The 21,138-nt window shown below is 37.8% G+C and overlaps 1 protein-coding gene and 1 pseudogene across 3 annotated transcripts in view; one reads left to right on the top strand and one right to left on the bottom strand.

Moving 5' to 3' along the window:
• The window catches only part of PCCA (propionyl-CoA carboxylase subunit alpha), a 492,766-nt gene that overhangs the window by 158,463 nt on the left and 313,165 nt on the right, over positions 1-21,138 (top strand). For all 3 annotated transcript variants that reach the window (XM_072622036.1, XM_072622038.1, XM_072622037.1), the window contains 2 exons: positions 11,536-11,614; positions 18,736-18,838. In XM_072622036.1, coding sequence (XP_072478137.1) covers positions 11,536-11,614; positions 18,736-18,838 — 182 coding nt within the window. The remainder of the gene's footprint in view (positions 1-11,535; positions 11,615-18,735; positions 18,839-21,138) is intronic.
• On the bottom strand, positions 8,815-9,443 carry LOC140510853 (dnaJ homolog subfamily C member 9 pseudogene; annotated as a pseudogene).

The following is a 21,138-nucleotide window of genomic DNA, read 5'->3' as shown; positions in this document are numbered from 1 at the left end:
CCTTCCCCTAGTTTGGGGAAGAAATAGGAGGAAAACAGATGGCAGAAAGTGGCCATGAGAGGCAGCTGGGCACAAGTAAAGGAACAAGAGCTAACTTTTTTCCCCATACAAGCAGCCTGTTCTTGGAGGAAACAAATATCAGTGAGCTGGGGTTATCATACCTGTTCAGTGTTTATGTTTTATATCTAAACTTTAAGTATACCTGAAATTCTAAATGTAAATTCAACTTTTTGTTAGGGGTGTTTCTGATGACTATACTTCAGATTTAGTGTTGGGGCAAAATGAAGTATTTGTAGTCTTTGAACAGTTAACAAAAAGAGGTTTACTCAGTCCTAACAGCAAAGATATGCAACAGAGATACTGTTGTATTTAGGTTTGCCAGGTACAACTTTCTTCACCTTTGTCCCAACATGTGTCTGGTGACAGGGTTGGGCATGGTGATTTGCGTGGTCTTTATACATCCACTAAGTCTGAAGGGCACTGATCCTGTGTGTGTGGGAGCTTTTATGCCTTCCCATGAACAGGAAGCCACATCAGTGCCACCAGTGGCCACCTGGAAACTATGGCAAGGGGGGAACCACATGGTCCTTTTTTGCAAGAGGAGGAAGGAATCAAATCTTGCCTTCATCACCTTTTATGGAAATCTACTTTGACCATAGTGGTCCCATCACACAAGCTCTCAGTCACTTTCAAATCAGTCCTATGTATCTTTAGACTTATTGCTTTCTGTCTCACAAACAAAATATGCCCGGAGCCTGACTTAAGACAACAATCTCCTACTCTGAATATCTAGGAGTGACTGAAGGAAGGAGGATATATTACTGTGATACTTTTGCAACTCATGCAGTGCAAGCTGTCCGGTTCTGTGTTTTTTTTGACTGTGATGCTATCCTCATCATCCTAAAAGAGCATAACATAGCACTATGTTAATTATCCAGGGGAAGTTGAATGCAGTAACTGAGGCAGCCACCAGGTGGTGTGTTTCATGGGCTGTTTATTGATCTAGTGGTTTCCTTGCCATTGCACACATTTGAAATCTTCCTAAAAGGCCGCAGCGTTCCCGTTGGCACTTGGTCTTCAGATATTTAGAGTTCTTCCTGCACTGGCAAACCTACAGCTTTCAGAATAGTATTAAGCAGTTTGATTCGACCCTTGCTAGCCAGGTCCCAAATTAATCTAGGGGAGGAAACGTAATATTTTTAAGAAAATGAAAATATGAAATCATCTGTCTGGATAATTCATGAATCCACATTTCATCTCTTTGGGCTCCCCTTTATCAATCCATGGCCACTACCTTCAGAATTTTGAATACTTTACATAGAGTATTTATGAAGTTTGTTATACATAATGTAAAATGAAAGGAAATAGAGCAGTTGCTTCTTACATGACTTCTAGACTACTACACCTCCTTCTTCTTAGCCTCCACTAATCTTTGGTTTTGCGCAATTAGTCGTTCTTGCACCACACCTCCTTGTAATTCATGGAAGGAATAAGGGAAGTGTATAGTCACATCCAATTTCAGCATCACAGACTTTAAAAAAAGGAAAGTTGGCCAGCTGGGGAGAAGATTTCGTCTTCTCTCTGGATCACCAGTTCACTGGAATTTAGCACAGCTGGCAGTTTCAGCAACTTGAGATCCTTTCTCCTCTACTCTCGTCTTTGCTCCAGGATGAGGATCTTTCCCCTTCATGCTGACCACTGGTTCTTTAAGTGACAGTGTGCTCCAACTTCAGGGCAGTGCTGTTCATGGTCTTGGTATTTGGATGTAGGCCCAGCCACTGGCTACTTGCTCCTTTTGCATTAATATCTTCCTGGATTCCACAATCTAAAGTCAGTGGATGGAGAAGATGAAGCCACTCTTGGATGTTCTAGTATATGAATTATGTCTGCTCTAATACATCTTGCTTCATACCCCCAGGACACACTTGAGGGTATACAATTTCTGCTGTCCAGTCTTTCTCCTAAAATGGGCTGGGGTGAGAATTGCTTTTGGTGGTATATTTCTAATTTTCCTCCATCTGAGTTTGTCTTTAGAAGCTTTGTCTCTGCAGAAATGAAAAGGCAATGCAAAATCACTGTATGATTTTGGAAATCTGGATTTCAAATAATGGCTAGAAACTCCTGTTCTACTCTGTAAGTCGTAGACCTTTCGGTAAATGAAGATAAAACTTTACTAAGTTTCTGAATCTCAGTAAATCAGCATGAAGACATAATTCCTTCCTTTCTCCATTCACTGACCTGAGGAAAATTTTAGAGTATCAAGGGAGAAATGAGGCTGTGGTGGTGATGACGGCAATTATTTAATAAGGCAGGCAGGGCTCATACTGGATATTTAGTTTCTGACCTCTTTGTCAGAGCGAAGGCTTCTTCCTCATTAATCCTCTGCAATCTTAGTTGATCATTGAATTTATCAGAGATCTTACGTTCTTAAAAACTGTTGATTTTTTTTGCAGTGTTATTGTTTATATTGGTTTCCTGTTTCTGCTCACTTTACTCTGCATTAGTTCATATACATTTTTCCAGGTTCCTCTGAAATCATCTCTGTCATCATCTCTTACATAGTGCAGTATTCCATTCCATTCATAAATTGGTATTTATTCAGCCATCCCACTATGGAAGGACACTCCCTTATAGTTTTTTGGCCCACGTAGTTCAGTTTTGATTATTGTTTTTTGCATTTATGTAGTAGGCATCATGCATCTTGTTTTTCTGGTTTGCATTCCTTCATTTGTTGTCAGTTCATTGGAGTATTCCCATTCGTTCCTATATTCTTCTTACTGTTAATTTCTTAGAGTACAGTAATATTCCATTACATTCATGTTACAGTTTTGTTTTTTTTAGCAATTCCTCAATTGAGGGTCATTTACTTTTTTTTTGTTTTTTTGCTATCATAAAAAATCTTGCTATAAATAGCTTGGTACATATTGGATTATCTTTCTATATTTGACTGCCTTGGTGTCTATGGGGCATGTTTTTAAAAACAATGCTGAATCTTTAAAGGCTGTTTGTTTTTGGCTATTGCACTGATTTAAGGAAGAAGTCAGCAGTCCACCTCTAGGCACAGAGACCCTTACGGTGATACATAGCAGTTCTTATTTATCTAACCCCTTAGTAGCATTTCTGTCATCGAGCAAAATATTAAATTGTTACCATATTGTTAGTACATCGGTACCCTTTGCTGTTTCTTTTCTGATCATTCTTAGCTGTACTCTTTTATCTGTTGAGCGTGGTATGCTGATGATACTTGTTTTTGAACACTTTGTTATATAGAAAAAAAATCTTTTAGATGGAAAAGGGTAAAATATTTAGTTTAAAATTGTGTTTTTCAGCAGGATTTTGCCCCATGATATTGAAAAATATACACATTTTGCACATGAACCTGTGTATAATGTAAAAACTTTTTCTGAAAATCAGTACAATTTATCTTTGGTCCAATCTTAGATCAGTTTTTTTCTATACTCTTTTTTGATAATATTTATCATTTTTTGATATTTGGAATAAGATATGCTTTAATATGAAGGTTTTAATCAAAATTACTTAAGGAAAAGTCATAGTAATTAAAAATAATTTTAAAAAGTGTTTTTTGAAATGTCTATTTAAAAATGAAGTGCTTTGTTTTACAATGAAGTGTTTTTCCTCAATTAATGTGGTCATTTGAGGTCAGGATGGTGTACTCAAGGAGGCTGAGCCTTGCTTTCTTGTGTTATTTCTTCTCACTCCCCTCTCCCTTTTTTCCCCCTCATTCTTAATTTAGTGTTATATTTCTCCTTTGCTATTCTGTGTGGTCTTTACTCTACCGCTAAATTTTTTTCCTGGCTAAGTGTAATTTTATCAGTCCTATTCTCCCCTACCTCTCTCTCTATCCTTAAAAAAATTACTTTTAGGCTGTTTTATTTTAATCACTTTGTGTTCTTGTCTTTGTTTCTGCTCTCATCTTCTTTCTCCTCGTTTTGTGGTTATTTGTTCTTGCATACTTTTTTCCTTTTCCTATTGCCACGTTTTAAAAGGTTCAGTAATGTGAAAACATCAGTCTTTGGATTTTGGAGGGGAAACTTCTTGTTTGGGAAAACATTATAGTTCCAATCTGTACATTGAAATTTTAACTTGATTCATTTTGAGAGCATATTCAAGAATCTTCATAGTCAAGAATTGTCACGTGCCTAAATAGAGGGAAACAAACAAATAAATTTAAGCAAATAAAAGTCTCTTTAAGCCTCCGTGATTTATACAAAATTATACAAAATATATTGTATTATATTTTTATCCAGTTGAACCTAGCATAACGTGAAGACAGTAGTTGTATAATCCAAATCCTTGCCTTTTAACTTAATGAACATTCCTTCCTGAAAAAATGTAGGTCTTCTAGCTATTTATTTTAGGAATAATTTAATCGATAGGGGTGTGTGTGTGTGTGTGTGTGTGTGTGTGTGTGTGTGTGTGTGTGTGTGTGTGTGTGTGTGTATGTGTCTGTGTATAGATAGATTATCTGAGAAAAATTATGAAACTCCTCAGAAACCACTGAGCATGTTTACTGTGTGCTAAGCTGTTTATTAATTTTATAACAGTTGATTAATTTATTCTCTCAGACTAGTTTGCAGGCATGCTTGAGCAACCATAGTAATGAAATGATTGAAAGAAACTTTTTGGGATAATGCATGTTCTTTTCATTTTTTAAATTACAAATAATTTTATTATATTTTCTCTGTATATAGTAAATTCTGAATTTATTTATTGAGTGCTTACTATATATAGATTACAATATTAGGTAGCATTAAATTAATATAAAATAATTAGACATAATTCATATTCCTTAGGAGAGTATAGACTAGTTAGGGGAAATAAAGTTTACATATATGAAAGTACCAGAGAATATTTAACAATAGGATTGCTGTATGGAGAATTTATCATTTATGGTTTTTAATATTTTCTGATAGTTTTCTTTTTAAATCTTGATTCTTTGTTAAGCCCAGTAATGTGCAGAACTGCTTAGACTATCTTCTTTATATCTAATCTAATTCTGTTATGCAGCACAATATATTGGAGCAAGTACTAGACCTAGAGTCAGAAGATCTGGGTTTGAATCATGTCTGTATTATTTTATGGTTTTGGTAACCCTCAATAAAATTGACAGCTTTGAACCTCAATTTCTACATTTATAAAAAAAGGGACAACTATATATATATATATATATATGTATATATATGTATATGAGTGTGTGTACATTTGCACACAAACATATACATGTATACACATACATCACAAATTTTTCATGATGGTCAAATGAGATTATGTGTGTATATATACATTTATATAAATATCATAGGTACACACAGATGTGTACATAGTCTATTATATATAATAGTGTGTATATGTCCTTATATGCATACATATAATCACATATACATGCACATGTAATAAGAGGTGTGAAAGGGGAGATGTTAAGTTTCCTCTAAAGCTATGTAAGTGGTCACAGAGCTCATTATCACAGCAAAGTCTCATAGCATGAAGATCTTGAATTCTGGGATTTCCTGCTTTGACTACAGTCTCCCCTTCCTACACCTCTCCCATTGCTTCGTTCCTCTTGAACCTGTCCTTTCCCGCTCTCCCTATCCCTAAATCATGGCTTTCATTCTCTTTAGCCTTTCCCCTTCTCACAGTTCATCAACTCTATCCTACCTTCAATTGCAAGGCACTGTCTGCTATCCTGTGATTTCTTGTTCCCTTCTCTTTAAGTGTTCTTGTCTTCCTTATCTTCAGCTTTGGGCCATCCCCATCACGTATGTTCTTCTGCTACTACTTTCAAGCTACTGAATGATGATAGAAAAAGTTGTGAAATTTTCTGAGAGTTTTGGAGATCCTTGCTAAGGAACCTCAGTGGGCCATCATTGTTATACAGGTTTCTTTTTATTAAAATTCCCTCTCTGCACAATGGCTATTACAAGACTTTTTTTCCCCCTGAGCTTCTAACTGTACTTCCAGTTTCTACTTTCTCATCAGATGCCCTTGCTGCCTGTGTAGAACAAGCTCAAACTTGAATCTAAGAGAGGACCAGGTTCAAATTCTACTTCTGACATTTAGCTCTGTGACAAGATATCTAACCTCTCGGATACTCATTCTTCTCATCTGCGAACCAGGAAAAATAATATATGTAGTATTTCCCTCACAAAATTGTGGTTAGACTGTAATGAAATAATATGTAAATTGCTTTGCAAGCTTTGAAGTGTTACATAAATGACAATTATTAGTATTAATACTGAAATTGATTATGCCTATTCTTATGTTTCAGTCTTTATCCCTTAGACCTTTCCATAGCTTCCCTCACCCTTTTCCAAAGTCCTTAAAGATTTGGTGTCTTTCCTTGTGAAGCCAACACCCCAACCCCCAAATTAAATCCTATGTACTATCTCCTCTTATAATGAAGCTTTGAACTTCACCTCTCTTTCTTATCTTCATTCTGTCTCTATTTACTTCTTGTTCTTCTGCTGCATAAGAATAGACACAGATTTCCTTTATCTTAAATGAACTGAAGAACAGATAAAAAACTCCTCCAACACCCTCTGTTCTGTGGGTCAGTAAACATTTATTAAGTAACATATACCAGGCAAAGTATTGGATATACAAAAAACCCACTCCTTTCCCCCTCCCCCCCAAAAGAAAAAACAAAAAACAGTGCTTTCTCTCTAGGATCTAACAGTCTGACTGAGGAGATGGATGATATGTAAACAGCTACCTACAAAGTATGTATGTTTTAATATTCAACAGAAGGCAGACGCTAGTATTAAGAGAGGTCAAATTCTTTTCATTGAAGATGCCATTTTACCTGGAACTTGAAGGAAGCCAGGAGGTGAAAAAGAGGAAGGAAAGCATTCCATGCCTGATGGACAGTCAGAGAAAGTGCCTGGAGTCAGGTGATGAACTTCCTTGTGGAAGGGACAGCAAAGATGCCATTAGTACTAGATTGCAGAGAACTTCTTGGGGTTTTAGGGTGGAAGGAGACTGGAAAGGTAGAGGGCCGTTATGAAATACTTTGTATGCTAAACAAAGCATTTTGCATTTGATCCAGGAGGTATTGACTGGGCACTGGAATTTATTGAATGGGAGAGTGACATGGTTGGATCTGTGTCTTTAGGAAGATTAATTTGACATTTGAATGAAGAATGGAGTGGAGTGGGGAGAAACTTGTAGCAGGGAGACTAACCAGCAGGTTATTGTGATAGTCCAGGTGTGAGGGCATGAGGGCCATTACCAAAATGATGGCAGTATTAGAGGAGAAAAGGGGGTATATATGAGAATGTTACAATCATAAATTGACAGGACTTGGCAACACATTGGACATGATGGGGTGAGAGAAAGGGAGAAGTCAAGAATGACACAGCTTTCAAGCATGGGAAACTAGGAAGGATGATGGTTCCCTTGCTGGCAATAAAGAAGTCTGGAAAGAGAAACATTTTAGAGGACAAAGATGACGAGTTCAGTTTTGGACAGGTTTGAGTTTAACACACTTTACAAAGACATCTAATTCAAGATGTAAGTTGCCAAATGATTTCTCTGTATTAATTCTGAATGTAAAAACAAAATAAAAGCATTACTATATAAATGTCAGTTCATAAAAAGAGAATTCTCTGTCAAATCATGAATCACTTCGTATTACTTGATTTTTTTAAAAGGATATTATTATAATAAATTTTACCTGTTACTTTCAAAACCATCTTGCTTATTATGCTTCCTTATACATTTCCTTGTTTTCTTATGTTCATTTAAAATGTTTCTATAACTCTCTTTTTGTAGGGTGGGAGGATCATTATGGCTAATTCCTTCCCCCTCTTCCCTTCCATCCTCAAAGAAATTAACCAGGAGAAATTAAAAAACAAACAATTACCCAAACTTTGTGACTAGTAAGCAGAAATAAGCAAAATGAGTGTGCGTAGTGACCATGTCCGAAAATGTGTTTCTTTTTCTGTGAAGTTTCGACAACTTCTCTGTCAGAGAAATTGGGTATCCTGCTTTGTCATGGATCCTCTGATATCGTTGACCCCTGTATTGATCGTATTTCTTAATATGATCATATTTCAAAGGGGTGGGTGGTTTTTTTAACTGTTGTATTCCTATAAATTGCTCTGATTATGCTCATTTAACTCTGTGTCAGGTCCAAGGATTTTCTGAAATCATCTCTTAGGTTTTTTTTGTTTTTGTTTTTGTTTTTTTTGCAGTGAAATATTTTGCTAGTTTATTTTGTGCAATTTTTTTTTACAAAAATTCTTGAAATATCTGCTGGCACCAAATAGTGCAATATATAAAACAAATCTTGTTCACTATAAATAAATGAAAACAAACCTGGCAAGGAAACATTTAGATTTAGAACAAAGCTGTTCACTAGTTGCTTTAAGAATTTCATTTCCTCACCAGTGAGTAGTTTCACGGTTAACAGCATTATTACCTGTCAAGTGAGCTCTGCTAGAAGTCTCTATCCTTTCTTGATAGAATTTGTTTAGAACCCCTTTTGTGTAAGAATTGTGGAAATACAGATTCTCTAAAAACTAAATTCTTTCAGGAGGGAAATTTCATAGAAACAATAGACTGCCAGTAAACACTTTGAGAGTATATGTATAACAGATGAAAGTGGGGTGGGGTGATAGCTGAATAAATTACACATGAGATAGTCACTGATCTGAAGAGTCTAGGCCAGAGGGGACCATGTTCCTCAATAATCAGGGTTTTGCTACATGTATCCAGGTAGGTGGGTAAGTACCAATTAAACAGAAGGCTCACTGAAGAAACCAATCCACCACCTTCATTTTTTCCCTTTCTTGCCAGTTATTTTTTAACTTTTTTGGAAGAGTTGCAATACTTCGCTTCCCAGAAAACTACTTCTTTTTTCCTGATCCCTTTGTCTGCTCTTGGTAAGTGCTTGTAGGTCGCCTGGTTCATCCCCAAGGCCCAGCTCCTTTCTGGACTTTTCTGCTTCGTTAACTTCCTCTTAAGCCCTCCTTTTCCTAGCATTCACTTTTTGCTTTGACTTCTTGAGGGAGGCTCTGTAGGGTGGAAGTTCTCAGGAGTCAGTGGCCTGCTGGATGATGCTCTGGAATCTGGACTTGACCTTGTGCTCCACATACAGGACAGACTGCAGGATCTGGTCCATGTTGCCCTCAAAGTCCACATAGGCTTGTTTGATATCGACCAGCTCTTCTTTGGAGCCTATGTATTTGTCCTTGAGGCTCTTAATGTCATCCAGGGTTACCTTTGGGAAGAGCAGCCTCCAGTAGGCTACCCTGTGCAGTCCAGGAGCAGCGTGCCCATTTCCTTGTCCACCATGCCCTGTTCATCATACACTGAGCATTTCTCCGGGTCACTCAGCACTGCGTAGACCTGGCCCAGGATCTGGGGGGAACAGGGGGCGGCCATGACCCCCTTCCCTGCCTCCTAGGGCCCTGCCTCCAGGAGGAGAGAGTGGGGAGAGGGTTTGTGCTGGGGGGGGGAGGGGAGCCCTAGCCCTGGGACACCACCCCCTCCCTGGGGCCATGTCTGGAGGTCTTTTTTTTTTTTTTTTAGCTTTTTCTGATACTTAATTTTCCCCTCTTTTACTGCTCTCCTCCCCCTGCTTTCAGGACCAAGAAGTTTATGTATAACTGTTCCCTCCTCAGTATTATCCTCTGTCCCCATATCATCCCTATTTGTTCCTCAGTTGTTTCATGGCTACCTGTACCGAATTGTGCGTGTGTGTGTGTGTGTGTGTAGTCCTCATTTATTTCATATAAGAATGAGATTCATTTCTTGTGTATTTGCTCCCACTTCCGTGTTTGTATACTCTTCTACTCATGTGCCCTGACTATAAGAACTAGCAATTTCCGTCCACCTTTTGTTTGTTTTTTTCTTACGCTATCTTACATGCTTTTATGTATATGTTATATTTCCTCTTCTAAATGTTAAACTTCCTCAGGGCAGAACTTCTATCCTTTTTTGTCTTTGTATCCTTTGTTTCCAACCACATGACTTGTTTGTGGTAGGAGCTCAATTTTTATTAGATTGTACTGAATTTTCTTTTTTCTCCTTTTATTCCATTTTTAATATCTCAATAAATAGTAATAGAGAAAATTATAGAAAAGGTTCTATAGAAATTTTCTCTCTTTACCCTATCTTTTTTTTTTTTCTTATAACCATACCTGTGTCTCAAGGTTTCTATTCTGTTTGATTTGTTGGCTTGTAGTTCTGTAGCTTGACTTATCTACAGGGCATTTCCACTTTTCTATATTACTCTCACCTGAAATGTACCATTCATTATTTAAACAGGCTGGAGGGGTGGGAACCTGTGGCCTTGATGTTCTCAAGCGTGACCCTTTGACTGACTGAATCCAAACTTTACAGACCAAATCCCCTTAATGGAAAGATCTGTTCTGTTAAGTTTCTATTCAATCAAATCACTTGAGGACCTAACCACATGTGGCCCAGAGGTTCCCCACCCCTGGGCTAGAGGATAGTTTCAAAATGTGCTGTTTAGCTTTAGTAAAACTTTTTTTTATTCTATACATTTAAAATTGCTTGTATTCAAAAGAAATAGGTTTGTAACTGTTGTCAACAGTCAACTGTTGCAAGATCAGAAGAGGTTGATAAATAATTCCCAGGTACCACCAGTGCATGGACAGCTGCAATTTCTCAAAGCCATGTAACCTCACGTGCATTCCGCCATCCTCTTACTCCCTTGAAGATTGGCTCCTTCAGCTTTTGTCCTCCTAGCTTCTATCCTTAGGAGTTATTAATCTCTCCTTTGCCTTTTTATTCCAACCAGGCATCAGTTCCAGTCTGTTTTTCCTAAATATTGGCTTAATTTTACTCATTCTTTTCCATTTTCATCATGTGATGTTTACGTGTCCTCTTCAGCAGTTTCCCGATACAACCTATCCTACAACAGATTCCAGCTTAAATTTTCCCAAATAGTTTTATGTCTGTTCCTTCATGCTTTTCAGAAAAAACTTTAACTTCCAAGGACAGCATTCAAGGCCTTCCTATAAACTTACAAATCCTATAATAGAGAATTCTTGAAACAGGGGATTTAATATAGAATACATTCTATCATTTGGCTGTCTTTTGGGAATAGTCTTTTTACTATGAATAAGGAAAGGAACTTTGCTTTTCCATCCCCCCCTTCCTTTCCTTTGGTGTTATAAACTGCTTTTTATGTCTTTATCTAGTCACATATTTATTCCAGGTAATATTGGTTAATCAGCTTTTGGAATTTAGATAACATGAAGTAAGATTCTTCTGTCAAACTAATTATTTCTGATAATGTTTTTTCTTGTAAGCTTTGAGGAGAAAAGTCTTTTTGCTTGTCAGAAAATAACTTGGCTAGTGTAAAATTATTTAAACTCTAAATTATTACTTCATTTATAAGAATGCAATGCTGATTTTTTTCTGTTAAAAAACAGCTTTTAAATAAACCAGTTATTGTCTATTGAATTATTAGACATGTGGTCAGTTGTCATGTTCATACAACCAAATGATCAAAGTCTGAACTTCTGTCTAATTGTTTCCTGCTGTTAGGCTATCCCGTTATGATCAAGGCCTCAGCAGGTGGTGGTGGGAAAGGTATGCGAATCGCTTGGGATGATGAAGAGACCAGGTGAGATCCTGTCTAAAATATCGTCTTGATGCAAATTATAGTTACCAGAATGTTATTAAACTGACATCCTGAAAGTTACTAAAAGTAAAATGAAGAAATTAGATAGCTGTGGGTTTTTTTTAAATTATTTTTGGTGGAAAAAAAGAAATATGTAGAAAATTTCCTTTTTCTTTGGTTTTTATAGTGATTGTGAAAATATGTGATATATGTAATTGAATTTTACCCTTTTGAATATCATAAAGGGTTTACTTTTCATTTAAAAATATCTTTCTCAGGTTATGTACCTTGGTCTTATGCTTTTAGAGATTATCTAGTTTAATGACTTTGTTTTGCAAAGATGGAAGCTGAGGTCAGTAGAGAGCAAGTTATTTTTACCCTGACCACATTACTAGTTTAAGTGGTAAAGCTAGGAATAAACCCTAGTTCTCCTGACTACTAGTCCCACATTAGATTTGTTCTTTGACCAAGCTATACTTTGCCAGGCCTAGAGGCCTGTGGGCTACCCGAGTCTTCCCTTACCTCTATCGGAGGTCTTTGGTTGGCCAAACCGGATGCTCGTATGAGAGAAAGGACGTTCCAGAGTTGAACAAGGGTTGAGCTTTATTTCAGGGTCTAGTTACAAGTGCAGGGGAATTCTTCCTTAGGAGGGAGCGAAGAATCTCCCAAGGAGGCAAAGATCTTACAATAAGGGATTGGAAGTAGAAGTATAAGCGGGGAGAGAGGGGGAGGGGAGAGAAGAGAGAGGAAAAGCGGAGCCTTGTTGTCCTCACCGCTCCGCGCCCCTCCGCCCAAGAGAACTTTCAGGCTTTCCTGATCCTACTTAAACCCTCCAGCAGCATAGTTTGCATCTGAATACCGTGCTGTTAGGTAACAATAGTGTGCCCAGATCCGGGACAATCTCGAGGGCGGGGAGAGCTCTCTCCCATCAAGTTTCTCACGGGAAGAGGCGGAAATACACGAGATAGCTTGGTTCACCTCGATTCCCAGTCGTTTCCTGGGGGGTCTCGTGAGAACTCTAAGATTTAGAAGTTCCCACCTTTACCCGCCCGAGACTGTCCACCTGGAATTGAGCTTCCATCCCCAACAATACTTATATCCCAGAGAGATCAACAAAAGAGGAAAAGATCTTCTATGAATAAATATAATTTTAGTAACTCTTTCTGTGGTAACAAAAAACAGCAACTAAGGAAATGGCTATTAATTGAGGAATGACTGAACAAATTGTGTTATATGAATGGAATAGTTATTGTCCCATAAGAAATGAGGGAAAAGTTGATTTCAGAAATACTTGGAAAGATATGTATAAACTGATGCAGAGTGAAGTGAGCTGAATCAGAATAATTTATAACATCAGCATTATAAGAAACAATTTTGAAAGACTTAAGAACTTTGATCAACTAAATGATCAACAATGATTGTAGAGGACTGATGACAAAGAATTCTATTTACTTCATAATAGATGTATTCCTGTGCAGAATAAGAAAAGCATTTTTGGCTGTGACCAGTATGGAAATATGTTTTGGTTAGTGGTGCTTATGTGATACAAGTGTTCTGTATGTTTTCCTCCTTCCCTCCTATATGTGAAACAGATGAAAAAATTAATTAAAAAGAAACACCAAAAGCAACAAAGCTGTCAAGATGGATAAGGATGAAGAATAGATTATATTTTTTTCAATAGAGAGATCATTTTTTGCTTTGGAGAGAATACTTATATTCAAAAAGTCCAATTTACAAGTATAAGATAAGACAAAATGGCTATAATAGGACAACATTTGTCAGAAAAAATATCTGGAAATTTTAGTAGATTGAAAGTACAGTGTGAATTAGCGGCATATGTTAGCTAAGAAATCTAATGTGATCTTGTGCTGCATTGAGAGACATAACTTCTAGGAATCATCAGGTGATATTCAGACTGTACTCTGCCCAGGGCAGGACTCATCTGAAGGTTTGTATTAATTTCTGGTTGCCATATTTTAGAAGGGATTTAATAAACTAAAGAGAAGCCAGAGGAGGGTACCTAGTATCGTAAAGGACCTCAGGTCTACCTTATATGAAGAATAATTGAAGGAACGGAAGATATTTAACTTGGAAAACACTCAGAATGACTGTGTGGTTATCTTAAAGTATTTGAAAGACTATACTATAGAAAATGGATTCATTATTTCCTCTTTGACTCCTTGTGTCATAACTTGGACTATTTGGTTGATGTTATGCAGAGGCAAATTTCGCCTTGGCTTTAATGAAACCTTTCTAACAATGCTATCTAAAAGTGGAATCAGCCACTGGGGATAGTAGGGTTTTAATTGGACTAAATGGCCACTTTCCAAATTCTGAAATGTTTTGATTCTTTGCTTATTACTGTCAGATTTAGAAGGGAATCGAGCTTTCACAGATGTTATTCAATAGAAGAGAACACAAAATCTCACTGTACTTATTGTTTCTTTAATATTTAAAAGCATTTGATTCCATAGAGAAAAACATCTTAAAGGTTCTTCAACAAGTTATGTCTCATACACGTGTCAAAATTATACAAGATTCCTTGTATAAGTAATGTGATGGAGACAACTTTGTTCAGTACCTCTCTAATTATAAACATCAACTGACACATACAGCAGGGATACATATGATTGAGAAACATTTGCCACTAATATAGAGGACATCTAGGAGATTTATGGATATGCTCCTTTTTAATATGACGTTGTATTGCTTTCATCAAGTCCTGGAATATTGCAAAGCCTCTTAAATGAGGTTCATACTCATTCAAAGGAGTTTGACCTATCTATCTAGGAAAAAAAAGTGGATGCAAAATGCTTATTGTTCAGACTATGATAAGTTTAGTGCATAACTTATAGAGATTTACATGTATGTATATATATGCCTATATATGTATACATACATATCTTGCCCAGAGACTGCAAATATTCAGTGAATTGATACAAAAGTGAATAGGAGAAGGAGAGCTGGCTACATTGTTTTTGTGTAATTAGTCAGATCTTTTAATGACCTCAAATTCTCCTTTGAAAAGACCCATCATTTTTATACCAATATTCAAATTGTATCCTATGGGTATAAAACAGTTTTTCTTGGAAGAGTTGAAAATGGATAGTACCCAGGGGGCACTGAGGAAGCATATGGTTTATATAACTAGACAGTAATAAAGGCAAGTTGTTAATTTGTATTGGTAGAGAATTTCCCCACCAGAAGTGAGAACATACTGAGAATCACATATCTAAACCACCTCACCAGTCACACCAACTCCAGAAAAAAAAAAAGAATAAGAGACCTAATCAGATTATTACTATAGGTGTTCAAGAGCTTTAAAGCTTCTTAATTTGATTGGTACTCAATATCTTTTACAATTTGGCTCAAGCTGATTTTTTTTTTTAGCCACAACATTAGACCACCATTAAGTGTTCCATATTTTAGTGAATTTTGGCTTTTCTCTTGTTTCAACTTAGGCTTTCGTGCCTCTTTGTCTTGGGTCAAATATTTCCTTTGTCTCAAATATAGTTCTTATCACAACCTTCGCTTTTTCTTCCAGTAGAAATTTTTTTCACCCTTCATTGCCTATCTCTGGAACTGTCTCCCCAAGAAAGACTTCTCTGTCTTTCAGAGAGAAATAATATTTCTTTTCTTAAAACTCTCATAGCACTTTGTCTCTTTTATGCACTTAACATATTCTAGTTATTTATATTTTATAGCTAATAGTTGTTAATGTCCTTTATATCAGTCATCTGAGAACCAGTTTTTGAGTTTTTCAGTTCAGTATATAAATTTTGACATAATATCTTAATAGCTTTTTCCTTGTGCTAATGAAATATTTTAATAGCATTTTCATTGTTTACAGAATATATAATTCTGCTTTATTCCCTAGGTTTTTCATTGAGTAGCTTTTTAAAAAATGTATAATTACTAGATTTTAAGAAGGAAATGATGACTATTATATATTTTACCTTAGTAAAATTTAATTTTACATCAAAAATGAATTTTGGTTCTCTAGAAGAAATATATGAATTCTCCCTAAAATAATCTAGTGATCAGAGAATACTTTAAGTACTATTAAAAGATTAATTTTGGAGGGCAGAGCCAAGTTGGCGGAGTAGAAAGACGCACATACACATAGCTCCAAACCCACAACCCACAGAAAGGCTAGAGGGGACCAACCCACGGTGAATTCTGCACCCAGACGTCACGGAATATTGGAGCGAGGGAGATTTCTGTTCCGGAGAGACCTGCAAACCTCTCGCGGGGGGTCCTTCGCGCTGTGGACTGGGCGCCGGGACTGGGAGCTGAGTGCAGCCCTGCAGCAGCTGCGACACCATGAGGAAAAGATCCAAATGGGCTACGGGGACGAGATATCCTGCGGCCACAAGGGTCCCTCCACCCACAGAGGGACCTGCAAACCTCTCGCAAAAGGTCCGTCGCGCAGACGCGGAGCCCAGCCCGGACCTGCGGCGGCCACGGCTCCGAGAGGTACAGATCCGAGCAGGCTTTAGGGACGGGATCTCCAGCGGCGGCACAAGCCCCCCCACCCACAGGTGACGAGGGTCGGTGAGAGAGTCTCTTTGGCGGGTCGAGAGGGGAGTGGGGTGCCCCCATGGCTCGGCCCCCCCCAGGAGATAGAAGCTGAGAGGCGGCTGCAGACAGGGGCTCCCCAAGCAGGCGGGAGCCTGGATCCATTGGGGAAGGTCTGTGCATAAACCCCTGAGGAAACTGTGCCTGAGAGGCGGCCCTGCCCTGACCTGACCATCTGAACTTAATTCTCACACTGAATAGCAGCCCTGCCCCCGCCAAAAGCCCTAAGGCTAGAAGCAGCATTTGAATCTCAGTCCCCAAATGCTGGCTGGGAGGACCAGGAGGAGAGGTGGGTGTGAGGAGAATATTCAGAGGTCAAGCCACTGGCTGGGGAGAATGCCCAGAAAAGGGAAAAGAAATAAAACTATTGAAGGGTACTTTCTCAGAGAAAAGACACTTCCTCCCTTCCTTTCTGACGAGGAAGAACAATGCTTACCATCAGGCAAAGACACAGAAATCAAGGATTCTGTGTCCCAGCCCACCCAATGGGCTCAGGCCATGGAAGAACTTAAAAAGAATTTTGAAAGTCAAGTTGGAGAGGTGGAGGAAAAACTGGGAAGAGAAATGAGAGGGATGAAAGAGAAGCATGAAAGGCAGATCAGCTCCCTGCTAAAGGAGAACCAAAAAAATGTTGAAGAAATTAACACCTTGAAAACTAGCCTAACTCAACTGGCAAAAGAGGTTCAAAAGGCCAATGAGGAGAAGAATGCTTTCAAAAGCAGAATTAGCCAAATGGAAAAGGAGATTCAAAAGCTCACTGAAGAAAATAGATCTTTCAAAACTGGAATGGTACAGATGGACGCTAAGGACTTTATGAGAAAGACAGATATCACAGAACATAGCGTGAAGATTCGAAAAATGGAAGATAATGTGAAATATCTTATTGGAAAAGCAACTGACCTGGAAAATAGAATCAGGAGAGACAATGTAAAAATTCTGGGACTACCTGAAAACCATGATCAAGAGAAGAGCCTAGACATCATCTTCCATGAAATTATCAAGGAAAACTGCCCTGAGATTCTAGAACCAGAGGGCAAAATAAATATTCAAGGAATCCGCAGAACACCGCCTGAAAGAGATCCAAAAAGAGAAACTCCTCGGAACATTGTGGCCAAATTCCAGAACTCCCAGGTGAAAGAGAAAATATTGCAAGCAGCTAGAAAGAAACAATTCAAGTATTGTGGAAATACAATCAGGATAACACAAGATCTAGCACCCTCTACATTAAGGGATCGAAGGGAATGGAATAGGATATTCCAGAAGTCAAAGGAACTAGGACTAAAACCAAGAATCACCTACCCAGCAAAACTGAGTATAATACTTCAGGAGAAAAAATGGTCTTTCAATGAAATAGAGGATTTTCAAATTTTCTTGATGAAAAGACCAGAGCTGAAAAGAAAATTTGACTTTCTAACACAAGATTGAAGAGAACCATGAAAAGGTGAACAGCAAAGAGAAGTCATAAGGGACTTACTAAAGTTGAACTGTTTACATTCCTACATGGAAAGACAATATTTGTAACTCTTGAAACATTTCAGTATCTGGGTACTGGGTGAGATTACACACACACACACACACAGGCACACACGCACACATACATAGATACAGAGTGCACAGAGTGAATTGAAGAGGATGGGATCATATCTTAAAAAAAAAAATGAAATCAAGCAGTGAGAGAGAAATATTGGGAGGAGAAAGGGAGAAGTTGAATGGGGCAAATTATCTCTCATAAAAGAGGCAAGCAAAAGACTTATTAGTGGAGGGATAAAGAGGGGAGGCAAGAGGAAAACATGAGGTCTACTCTCATCACATTCCACTAAAGGAAAGAATAAAATGCACACTCATTTTGATAGGAAAACCTATCTCATAATACAGGAGAGTGGGGGACAGGGGCACAAGCAGGGTGGGGGGGAGGATGGAGGGGAGGGCATGGGGAGGAGAATGCAATCCGAGGTTGACACTCATGGGGAGGGAAAGGATCATAAGAGAATAGAAGTAATGGGGGTCAGGATAGAATGGAGGGAAATATAATTAGTCCTATACAACACAACTAGTATGGAAATCTTTTGCAAAACTACACAGATTTGGCCTATGTTGAATTGGGTGGGGAGGGAGGGAGGAAAAGAAGTTGGAACTCCAAGTGTTAGGATCAACTGTAATGTTCTTACCACTGGGAAATAAGAAATACAGGTTAAGGGGTCAAGAAAGCTATCTGACCCTACAGGACAAAAGAGAAGACGGAGACAAGGGCAGAGAGGGAGGATAGAAGAGAGAGCAGATTGGTCACAGGGGCAATTAGAATGCTTGGGTTTGGGGGGGGGAGGGGATAAAAGGGGAGAAAATTTGTAACCCAAAATGTTGTGAAATAAATGTTAAAAGTTAAAAAAAAAAAGATTAATTTCTTTTGAATTTGGCTTTGATCTTCTGGAACATTATAGAAAAATTTTTAATTAAAAGCCTTATTTATACTTATTGGGTTTATATATGTACTGAGATCTGAGTTTTGTCTCTTGCTAGTTTAACACCTTTTTTTCTTCTTTTTAAAGGGATGGTTTTAGATTTTCATCTCAAGAAGCTGCTTCAAGTTTTGGTGATGATAGGTTACTAATAGAAAAATTTATTGATAATCCTCGGCATATAGAAATCCAGGTTAGTACATTTCAAAGTGCTTTTCTAATAAATCTTAAAAAGAATAGTATTTTCCCAGCCCAAGACCATCATTTATGGAGTACATTGATGAATTTGCGGTCAGGTTATCTAAGTTTAATAATGTGCCCAGCTTGAAGCCTGAACAGTCCTGGAGGTTGCTCCACTTATTTTCACTAGTAGGGTGAAAATACTTGCAAATGGTCCAGAAGAAAGTTTCAAATTATACAGAAAATGAGTACTACAATTGGATTAAGGAGGCACCTGGGTTTTGGTCAGTGTTCTAAGATACATTTTATGACTCTGGACAAGTCTCTTTAACTACCTGAGTCTCAGTTTTTTCATATGTAAAATAGAGTTAATAGTATTTGTACTACTTTAGCTCACAAAAGTATTATGTGGAAAAGAAACACTTTGCATAACTGAAATTATTATATAATTCCGTATTAAAGATTTGTGTTGTGGTAGGCTGGATCTATTTGTACAGATAGATTTCTGATCTATTTCCATTTTAGAATATCTGTAATTTTGCAGCATCAGTGGATTCTGTGGCATCTACAGAGCATATTTGGGGGTTTCATAGGGGAATGGAGAGAGACATGGTAGGTATGAGTAACCTACAGCCTGTATTGGAAGAGGAACTGAAGTAGAAGATTCCTATCAGGGAACATATGGTAGGAAATGAAGATAGGTTGGTCACATGACAAGAGTGAGACAGTGTTAGATGTACAGCACTAGGATGACAATGGCACCCTTGGAATTTCAAGAGAAAGTCAAGAGGGCCTCTAACACATTGGGTAAACTTTCTGTAGTCAACGTAATGGATAAAAGTCACAAAATTGGTAGCCATGGATGGGTTGTGATCTGCGTTATTGAGAGAACTTCTGAATCTATGAGATCACAGATCTCTGGGTATTTGAGTTGTCAGGCTCATCTTGACTTCTACTCTATCAGCAAGTATTTAAAAGTGCCTACCATGTGCTAGGCATAGAAAATATAAAAAACAAAAATGGAATACTTTCTGCTGTGAAACTACCCTCTATAATTTTCAGTGAACTCTTTATACTAAACCTCTTGATCTTTCCTCAAACTTTATCCTTCTGAAGTGCTGATCACTTTCTCCTGGACCTTCTGTCCTTTCTAGGTTTTCATGGTACTTTTGATCTTCTTGGTTTTCCTCTTTATCTATTCAAACATTCTCAGTTCCCTTTTCTTGTACTTTATCCATGTCTTATCCTCTGTTAGTGTGTTGGCAAGATTCTCTGCTGGGTCCCCTTTTCTCTTTATTATCTCATTAGGTGATCATGTCAAGTCTTAAGGATTCAAGTATCTTTATGCAGGTGATTCCCAGATCTGTATATCCATCCTTAGTCTCTCTATTGAGCTATAGCCATATTTATCCAATTGCCTCTTATGCATCTCAATGGCTAGAGCCATTTCAGACTCAACATGTCCAAAAAACACATTGTCTTCTTCCTAACACTACTGCATCGAACTCCCCTATTACTGTCCAGATTATCATCCTTGTGTCATCCTTGGGTTTTAACTCTCATTTATTCTGCATGCCCATCCATTACCAAATCTTGTCATTTTTTTGCATAATATCTCTAATATACTTCCCGTACTTCTACTCATATAACTACCTTTGTAGTTGAGGCTCTCATCACCTTTCTCCTGGATTATTACACAAGCTGTCTCTTTGCCTCATATCTCTCCCCACTCCAGTCTGTCCTCCACTCAGATGCCATGGAGATTTTTGTAAAATGTAAGCCTGATCACATCACCCTCCTTCTTCAATGAGTTTCAGTGACTTCCTGTTACCTCCAACATCAAATAGAATGACATCTTTTTTTCCTTTTTCTTTTTGCATTTAAAATCATTTATAAACTGGCCCTTTCCTTTTCAGTCTGCTTATACCTTGCTTCTTTCTGTAAGCTCTACAATTCAGATTCTATTTTTAATTTCACTTTGTTCTTTATCAGTTCATAGAAGTCTTCCCAGATTTCTCTGAAACCGTCTGCTTCATTATTTCTTATAGCAAATACTATTCCATCACATTTACATACCATAACTTGTTCATCCGTTTTTCAGCTTATTGGGACTCCATCTGATTCCCATTCTTTGCTGCCTCAAAAATAGCCATAAATATTTTTGTGCATCCTTAGTTAGAGTCTGTTTTGCTTAGGACTCATCCTTCCTCACTTTGCCTCCTTCCTTCTCTCTAATTCTCCCATCCCGAAACCCCTGACTCCTTTCCTTCATATTTCTCTTTTGAGTGAAATATATTTCTTTGTTTAAGTGCG

Source organism: Notamacropus eugenii, chromosome 6 (assembly GCF_028372415.1).
Source record: "Notamacropus eugenii isolate mMacEug1 chromosome 6, mMacEug1.pri_v2, whole genome shotgun sequence".
Classification (NCBI taxonomy): Eukaryota; Metazoa; Chordata; class Mammalia; order Diprotodontia; family Macropodidae; genus Notamacropus; species Notamacropus eugenii.
The sequence above is the reverse complement of the archived record's forward strand: the minus strand, read 5'-3'. Positions and strand labels throughout refer to the sequence as shown.